Source organism: Arachis ipaensis, chromosome B08 (assembly GCF_000816755.2).
Source record: "Arachis ipaensis cultivar K30076 chromosome B08, Araip1.1, whole genome shotgun sequence".
NCBI classification, from domain to species: domain Eukaryota; kingdom Viridiplantae; phylum Streptophyta; class Magnoliopsida; order Fabales; family Fabaceae; genus Arachis; species Arachis ipaensis.
Window position 1 is genome coordinate 99,614,580 of NC_029792.2, and position 9,564 is coordinate 99,624,143.

At 38.0% G+C, this 9,564-nt stretch overlaps 1 protein-coding gene across 1 annotated transcript; it reads right to left on the reverse strand.

The window, feature by feature from the left end:
• LOC107611268 (glutamic acid-rich protein-like) lies at positions 201-2,614 on the reverse strand. The gene is made up of 3 exons (XM_016313217.1): positions 2,076-2,614; positions 327-821; positions 201-219 (listed from the first exon to the last, which is right to left on the reverse strand). The coding sequence occupies exons 1-3, from the start codon at positions 2,612-2,614 to the stop codon at positions 201-203; spliced, it is 1,053 nt and encodes a 350-aa protein (XP_016168703.1).

Here is a 9,564-nt window from a genome sequence, read left to right on the forward strand (position 1 = left end):
GCACTACTTGTACTGGGCTCACCCAAGAGCTGTCAGAGATTGGGTATATGATTCCAGCATTCCATAGCTTCATCACTTCTTTTTGAACCACCTCATTCATGGTTGGGTTAAGCCTTCTTTGGGGTTGAGCTACAGGCCTTGAATTTTCCTCCAATAGAATTTTGTGCATACAGATGGCAGGGCTTATGCCCTTGATATCATCAATCATCCAACCCAAGGCTGTCTTGTGAGCTTAAAACACTTCAATCAGCTTTGTTTCTTCTTCTATGTTCAAGGAGGAATTTATGATCACTGGCAGGACCTCTACTTCTCCAAGAAATACATACTTGAGATGACGGGGAAGCGGATTTAACTCTTGTTTTGGCTTCTCCTCTGTCTTGCCTTCAGAGGAGATTTCTACTACTTCCTCTTCTGTGAAATCTTGTTCCACTTCTGTTTTCTCTTCTTGTTCCTCCTGGTTGCTGGCCTCAAGTAACCCCCTCTCTACTTCTTCCACCATTTCCACTCTCATATGCTTTTCTTTCTCATGGGGGTATTGCATGGCTTTAAAGACATTGATGATCATCTTTTCATCATGCACTCTGAGTGTCATTTCACCTTTCTCTGCATCAATTATAGCCCTTGCTGTAGCTAGAAAGGGCCTCCCCAAGATGATTGAGTTGTGTCCTTCTTCTTCCTTGTCTAAAATGACCAAGTCAGTAGGGAAGATGAATTCTCCAACTTTTACCAACAAGTTCTCTACAACTCCAGTGGGTAGGATAAGTGACCTATCGGCTAGTTGCAAGGACATTCTTGTGGGTTTCACCTCTTCAATGGATAGCCTTCTCATCATGGAGAGTAGCATCAAATTAATGCTTTAGCCTAAGTCGCACAAAGCCTTCCCAATTGACATGTTGCCAATGGTGCATGATGGAAAGAAACTTCCAGGATCTTTAAGTTTTGGTGGCAAGCCTTTCTGAATCACAGCACTGCACTCTTGGGTGAGGATCATAGTTTCTTTTTCAACCCAGCTCTTCTTCTTGTTAATGAGCTCCTTGAGGAATTTTGCATATAGATGCATCTGCTCCAATGCTTCAGCAAGTGGAATATTAATTTCCAGCTTCTTGAAAACCTCTAGAAACTTGGGAAATTATTGGTCTTTAAGCTCTTTCTTGAACCTTTGAGGATATAGAAGAGGAGGGTTGTAAGGCTTCACCTCATTCCTCTGTTCATGTGGATGTTCCTCCATTACTTGTTTTCCCTTCTTTGAAGCATGTGGTTCTTCCTCCTTCTTATTGGACGTCTATTGGTCATGCTTGTCTTCTTCTATTTGTTTCTTGCTGCCAATGTCATTCTCCAAAGTTTTTCCGCTCCTTAATTGAATTGCTTTGTATTCTTCTTTGGGGATGGGAATGGTGTCACTTGGTAATGCATTGGTTGGTCTTTCAGCCACTATTTGCTTGGACAATTGGCCAATTTGCCTCTCCAAATTTCTCAGTAAGCTTCATGGTTATTGTTGGCCAATTCTTGATGCTTGATCATTTTCTCCATCATCATCTCCAAGTTGGAGATTCTTTGGGATTCTTGGAGTGGTTGTGGTTGATTGTGAGATGTAGATGGTGGGTGAAAGTTATTTTGGTTAGCTGAGGAATTATTGGGTGGATAGTAGTTGGATGGAGGTTGATTGTTTTGTGGTTTTCTGTATTAGTTTTGGTTAGTATTTTGATGGTTTTGATGGTTTAGCAGGAAATATAAATTTTCCTATTTTCACTAGCAAATTCTCCACAACTCCATTAGGTATTTTGAGCGATCTGTCAGCCATTTGAAGTGACATTCTAGTTGGCATGACTTCCTCTATTGCAAGTTGCTTTATTAATGAGAGAGGCATCAAGTTGATGCTAGCTACTAGATCATAGAGGGCTTTGTCCAATGTTCTATTGCCTATAGTGCAAGATAGGATGAAGCTTCCTGGATCTTTGAGCTTTGGTGGAAGACCTCTTTGGATGACAGCACTGCATTCTTGGGTCAAGATCACTGTTTTCTTCTCATTCCAGCTCCTCTTCTTGTTGATAAGCTCCTTTAAGAACTTTGCATACAAGGGCATTTGCTCTAATGCTTTAGCAAGTGGAATATTGATTTCCAATTTCTTGAAGACTTCTAGAAACTTGGAAAATTGTTGATCCTTGGTCTCCTTCTGAAATCTTTGAGGATATGGCAGAAGAGGTGTGTAAGGCTTCACTTCCTTCCTCTGTTCTTGTGATTGTTCCTCCATGATTTGCTTTCCTTTCTTTGAAGCTTGTGGTTGTTCTTTTTTCTCCTTGAGCTTCTCTTGTTCTTTCTCCTTAGGCTTTTCTTGGTTCTTTTCATTAAGTGTCACTTCTTTCTTGCTGCTGGCCTCACCATTCTCAGTTGGCCTCTTATTAGTTTCTTTGCCATTCTCCAAGGTTCTTCCACTGCTTAGTTGAATTGCTTTACATTCTTCCTTGGGGTTGGGAATGGTGTCACTTGGCAGTACATTAGGTGCTCTTTCAGCCACTGTTTGCTTTGACAATTGGCCAATTTGCCTCTCTAGATTTCGCATTGAAGCTTCATGGTTCTTGCTGGTTAACTCTTGATGTTTCATCATCTTTTTCATCATTATCTCCAAGTTGGCGATCCTTTGAGATTCTTGAGGTGGTTGTGGTTGATTATGGGATGTTGGGGGTGGATGATAGTTATTTTGGTTAGTGGATGGGTTGTTGGGTGGATAGTAGTTAGGTTGGAGTTGATTATTTTGTGGTTTTCTGTATTGATTTTGGTTATTGTTTTGATGGTTTTGATGGTTTGTGTTCCTGGATTTATTCTGGTTTGAGTTTCTCTGCCAAGGCTGCTGGTTTTAGTTGTCTCCCCACCTCAAATTGGGGTAGTTCCTCCAGGATGAGTTGTAGGTGTCTCCATGGAACTCATTTTGTCCAACTCCTTGGTTGTGCATGTATTGGACTTGCTCAGATTATTGCTCTTCATAGCTTTCTTCATTCTGCCCCCATCCAGCTGACGGCTGATTTGGAGTACTCACTGCTGCAATTTGAAGACCATCAATCCTCTTAGCCATCAATTCCATTTGCTGCTGGATCTGTTGATGCATCACCTTGTTTTGAGCTAAAATGGTGTCCACACCTTCCATCTCTAATACACCCTTCCTTTGAGCTGGTTGGCGTTGCCTTTGATAACCATAGAAGTATTGGTTGTTTGTTACAGTGTCTATTAAATTTTGAGCTTCCTCAACTGTCGTCATGAGTTGCACTAAGCCTCCTACTAAATAGTCAAGTGCCTCTTGAGCTCTCAGTGTCAATCCTTCATAGAAGTTTTGGAGTCTATCCCATTCACTGAACATTTCTGGTGGGCACTTCCTGATTAAAGCTTTGTATCTCTCCCAAGCATCATACAATGACTCTCCATCCATCTGAGTGAATGTTTGGACCTCTGTCTTCAGTCTGGACCTCTGTCTTCAGTCTGATGATCCTTTGGGGAGGATAGAACTTGGGTAGGAACTTGTTCACTAGATCCTCCCAACTGTTGATGCTTTCTCTTGGAAATACCTCCAACCATTGGGCAGCTTTGTCTCTTAATGAGAATGGGAATAGCAGCAACTTATAAATGTCTGGATGCACGCCATTTGTTTTTACTGTGTCACATATCCTCAGAAAGGTGGATAGGTGCTGGTTTGGATCTTCCAAGGGACCTCCTCCATAAGAACAGTTATTTTGCACCAAAGTAATGAGTTGAGGCTTTAATTCAAAGTTGTTTGCATTGACATTTGGAGTAAGTATGCTACTCCCACAGTGCCTTGGATTAGGGAAGGTGTAGGAGGCTAGAACCCTCCTTTGAGGCTTGCCATTGTTAGCCACTCCCTCTGGTGGATTAGGGGCATTCCCTTCCATCTCTTGGTTCTCCTCCTCTAATTCCTCTTCACCAATGATCCCATTTCCTCTTACTTCTCTTCTTAGTCTTCGGAGAGTTCTCTCGTCATGGTCACAAGAGGTAGAGACCTCTCTCCTTACTTCTGTCATACACATAAAACCAGAAACCAGAGACAATTTACTCTACTGCTAGAGTGAGGGTAATGAGCTTAAACAAAAACTCAAACAGTTAGTGTGCTTAGTAAAAATAAAAAGAAAATGCTTAATCTAGATTATCACCGTACTTAATCATTGTCAATCTAAATCATTCCCCGGCAATGGCGCCAAAAACTTGATGAGGGAAAAATGATTCCACACAAACTCACCGGCAAGTATACCGGGTCACATCAAGTAGTAATAACTCACAAGAGTGAGGTCGATCCCACAGGGATTGATGAATTGAGCAATTTTTGTTAGGTGATGAATTTAGTTAAGCGAATATTTGATGATTTGATTGGAACTTGATTAACAGAAGTAAAATTGCAAGAAAATAAAAAGGAGAGGGTAAATTGACTGAATATTAAAGTGTAGAAGAATTAAATTGTAGAAACTTAAAGTGCAAGAAAGTAAAAGAGCTGAAACTTAAATTGCAAGAAATGTAAATAACTGAAACTTAAAGTGCAATAAATCTAAATTACTGAATTTAAATTGACAAGAAGCTTAAATTGTAATGAAGAATAAAGGGATTCGGGTACTGGGATTCAAATTGAGCTGGAAAATGTAAATTGAAGTAAATCAGAGAATTGTGAGATGAAGAGGTTCAAATCTAGATCTCAGTAGCAAAACAGAAATGGAAAACTAGCAAAGGAGTCAAAACCGAATGAGAACTTGGATCAGATCTAAAATCTTAAAGAGAAATCAACAATTACCTTCAAATAACAAAACAGAAAGAAACTCAAATCTCAATTGCTCACTTGACCAAAACAGAAAAGAAGAAATTACAGAAGAAGTTAAATAAAAACAGAACAGAAGATTGAAATCTAATTCTCCAATTCTCAGAACTATAAGAATGAAAAACAAAAGATGATTCTCAGATGATGAATCTTAGTGGTGTTCTTCAATCTTAATTCAAAACCCAAAACAAAAAATAGAAGTTGCAGATGAAAAGAAAATGAACAAAGAAAACTTAGATCTGATCCCAATTCCCAAATTCAAAAGAAAATTAAAAGAGGGCCAAAAGTAAACTAAAATAAAAATGAAGAAAAAAGTCCTCCTCAAATAAAAAATTTTTCTATTTATACACTTTCTATTTTCAGTCATTGAGCAATTGGAATGCGCTTTTGATTTGGCCTTGAAGAATTGGATCCAAGATGGCACTTGATGGCATGGGTCAGGGTGCATTTGGTGAAGCTCCAGTGGAGCGTTCAGTTCACTTTGTGAACTCCACGTTCACTTTGCTTGCATGCTTCCTCACGTGCCAATTGCCTCCTACTAGCGTTCACTTAGTGAATGTTAAGTTCACTTGTTGAGCACTCTCTCTGTTGCGCGCCTTGGTTCCTTGGCCCATTTTCCTGAAAACGTTCACTTAGTGAACGGCACGTTCACTTGTTGAACGTTGCCTGGTATGTGGCCCCTTGGTGCGTTGCATTAGTGAACTCCAAGTTCACTCTTTGAACGTTGTTTAGCGCTCCCTTGGTTGAGTGCTTCTCCTAGCACTCCCTTGGTTGAGCACTACGTTGAAATTTTGAACGCTCCTAGTGTGTAGATGGCCTCCAAAGTTGTGAAAGTCACAAAAAAGTTCACAAAGTGAATGCCAAGTTCAAAGTTTGAACGCTACCCTTTGCTTCTTTGGTGCATTTGGCGTGAGCTTCCTCTCCAGGTCTTGAGATTTACGAAAAAGTTAGAAAAGTGAATGCGTAGTTCACTTTATGAACGCTAGCTATTTGCTCTTTGAGCGTGGAGTTCACTAATTGCACGCAACGCTTCCCTGGTTGCTTCCTTTCTTCATTTCTTTATTTCTTCACCTACAAGCAACCAAACAAACAATCAAAGTATCACCAAATTCACAGGGTCTTTGCATCATTCATGAAATCAATTAATTATAGCATAAACCCTACGATTTTGTGTAAAATAAATGATGGTTAATTGATTCAAAATAATCATGAAAATCCACTCCAATCACTTACTTATTGTGCAAGAAAGTGCATAAAACCTAATGAAATAAGTGAAAAATGCTTGTGAAACTAGCATAAGATGACTTGTCAACAGAACTCAAATCCCAAGCCAAGGTGTGAAAATCTACTCAAAATCCATAATTGGCATTTTCACAAACACCTTTGGGCATAAAAGTAAAACATGGAAAATTTGCAAGGAAAAATAGAAAACTATAACCAAGTATCAACAATATCAACAAAAGACAAGCAATCAAGCATAAAGAAAGCATAAGATATGAAATTTATTAATCAAAACTTCAAGAAACTCAAAATTGCAAATATGAACAAAGTAACTTGAACCATAGGAAAATAAAAGTAAAGACAATGTAATTAAAGAAGAAATTGAGAGTGCTTACAATTAAAGAAGCAAAATCCAAAATCAAAGCTTGATATAAAATGCTACATGAACCCTAATTAAAAAACCTAAGAGAGCTCTCCCTAATCTACACTACTCCTACTACTACTACTATGTAAAACTATGGAAAATTATGTGTAAGTCCTAATGCCTTCATATGTGTTGATATCCCCTTCATATAGCACTTCAATTCAGCATCTAGCCTTCCAAAATTGGGCCAAAAGCCCTTAGAAATCGCGCAGTACGTGTTTCATTAATGAAATCACGTGCAGAGACCTGTGCATATGCACAGATGTGTGCGTACGCACACATTGCTAAATGTCCACTTGTGCGTACGCACAGAGGGTTGTGCACACGCACACATACAAATTCCTTCTTGTGCGTACGCACGGGTACTTGTGTGCACGCACACTTGTCTGTGTGTGCTTTTCCTTATTTTCTTCATATGTTCTCCCTTGTACATGCTTTCTTCCACTTTTGCCCAGCCAATCTTGCCAAAATGACCTGAAATCACTCACAAAATATATCACGGCATCGAATGGCATTAAAGTGAAATTAAAATCACTAAATTAAGCACAAAAACGCATGTTTTCACATTTAGGTCCAAATTAGGGAGATAACACAAAAGTATGCTATTTTGGTGCTTAAGTGTGAGTTTATGTGATGAAATTCATTCGAATCAAGCTAAAATATATTGAAAAATATGGACTCATCAACTCATTTCAAAGCAATGTCCCATAAATACATCATATAGTTCATATAATTGCATCACTTGAATGAGATTTTTCCACTTCTATGATCCTTTTGGATAAGAGAAAGAGGTAGATGATGTAAGTCATCAACTACCAACCCACTTCTGTCCAATTTTATGAAAGACAACGTGACTCCTCACGAAAAAAATACTCCACTTCGGCCCTTGTCCATGAACTTTGTCTTCCAACGCAGTACTTTTGTCACTTTCACCATGAGAAACTAACGGAACTTGGTGAGGTGGCACATTAAGATGATGAGTTGGAAGCTTAACATGGTGCGTTCAAAAGGACAAGGGCCTATTTGTCCTAAATTACTTCAGCAAAAATATTGTCGTTTTGCTCCCTAGAAGACGTTTCATTTCGCACCCAATTGTGGTTTCCAAAAAGTGCCATTCACCCTCCCTCTATCACAATTACCAGAAAACCCTAGAAGAGGAAGCATCTTCTCTATCAAGGCAGTTGCAATCATGCAAAATTTGAGGGAGGTGCTGACAGTGTTGCTGACGAAGCCGAACGTTGTGTCATTGACGGAGCTTGGATGGCACTACTGACGAAGTTTGGATGGTGCTGTTGATAGCACAGACTCTTAAGGTAAGCATTGTTGTCTTGTTGTCTTGTTGTCTCCTTATGTTTTGTTCAGTGTGTGGGCCTGAGTTTGACATGTAACCATTAGTGTCTACAATCTAGCAGTAGTCCAGGGAGAATAAATAATAAAATAATGTTGCATTTTTGTCTTTTAGAAAAGTTTTTTAATTAAATAGTATGAAAGTATAGATGTTTGTTTTAATTTGGGTATTATTAGATTAAATTAAACTAAGTAGGATCATAGTCAAAGGATTAGGTGTGGGTTTAAAATAAACTCAACATGAAAAAACTTTGGTTATAAAATTATTTAATTACCTAACATGAAAAGACTTGTTAATTATGTTCAACTAAAATATTGTTACTTTTTTAGATGGGTGAATATCTAGTTGTTCCTGTGTTTCAACATGGGGTGATTTTAAGAAAGATAGTGAGGGTGCTTTTCAGTATTTACACGGTAAAGTGAAGAGGTTTTCACTAATAGATGCGGATTACATTAATTACTTTGATTTGGTGGCATTATTTAAAGAGTTAGGGATCTTGAAATTTAAGGAGATGTACTGGTGTGATATGAATGCCTCTGATTTGGAGTCTGGGCTTCATGTCATTAAGGGCGATGGAGAGATTAATGCAATAAAGGAAGCTCTTCTGAAGAAAACAAGGGAGGTTAATGATTTTTATATTTATTTTTATCATCTAGTTGATTTGCCAGAGGTAGTTGGTGATAGAGTAAGGGTGGAGACTATGATTTTGAGTGAGTCATCAACATATGATTCATTGACATTAAAATTTTTGCCAGTAAAGAATTTCATAAAAACAGTCGCGTTGTAGATATAGTCTCTAAACCGACAGAAATCCCTTCGTACAAACGTTTTGGTTGTCACAAGTAACAAACCCCTTTTAAAATTGATAACCGATTATTTAAACCTCGGGTCATCTTCTCAAGGAATTACAGGGAGGTATGTTCTTATTATTGGTTATGAGTTTGTAAATTGGGGGTTTTGAAAGTAAGGGAGCAGTATGTTGAACAAAAAGAATAAAATAAAATAGTAATAATAAAATAAACTCTTGACAAGGTATTAAAAATTAGAGGTCCTATCATAGCTATCCTTATCAATGATGATGAGAATTGAATCTTAATTCCATTTTGTTAACCTTTACTAAGATAAAGGAAGGTCAAGGGATTAATTGATTTGATCTTCGAATCCTATTTATTTCCTAAGAAAAGATTGGGATTATTGAAGTTCAAATTAATTAACAAAGATAACAATTATCAATCATGTTTGAGTTTGATAACTCCTGAGTTACTGATTTCTTAACCAAGACCAAAAGGAAAAATATCTAAATTAATTTAAAAGCAATCTTAAATAGAATAAAACAATCCTAAACTGAAATACTTCGAATTGTATTGAATCAAATTAAACATAGGAATCCATAAATCAAATTGGCAACATCTAATAATCAGCTGAAGTAACAGAATGAATAAAAGTAGAAGAGAATATAAATTAAAGAACATTGAACCTGGGATTTGAGAGTCACTCTAAAACTAAGAGAAATCCTAAATCCTAATCCTAAGAGAGAGGAGAGAACCTCTCTCTCTAAAAACTACATCTAAATCCTAAAATTGTGAATATGAAAGCTTTTTTATGAATGGATGTATTCCCCCACTTTATAGCCTCTAATCTGTGTTTTCTGGGCCGCAAACTAGGTCAAAAACAGTCCAGAATTCGCTGGTTTCGAATTTTGCCACGCTGGATTTCCGTCACTGCGACGCGGCCGCATGGATCACGCGGTCGTGTCACCTA

Bases quoted from the DNA above. Each gene is read 5' to 3' on its own strand.
- LOC107611268 (XM_016313217.1), bottom strand. From the start codon at position 2,614: ATGAAAAAGATGATGAAACATCAAGAGTTAACCAGCAAGAACCATGAA. The intron at 822-2,075 runs GTATGCAAAGTT...CATGATGAGAAG, and splicing joins GCATTAGAGCAAATGCCCTT to GCTATCCATTGAAGAGGTGA.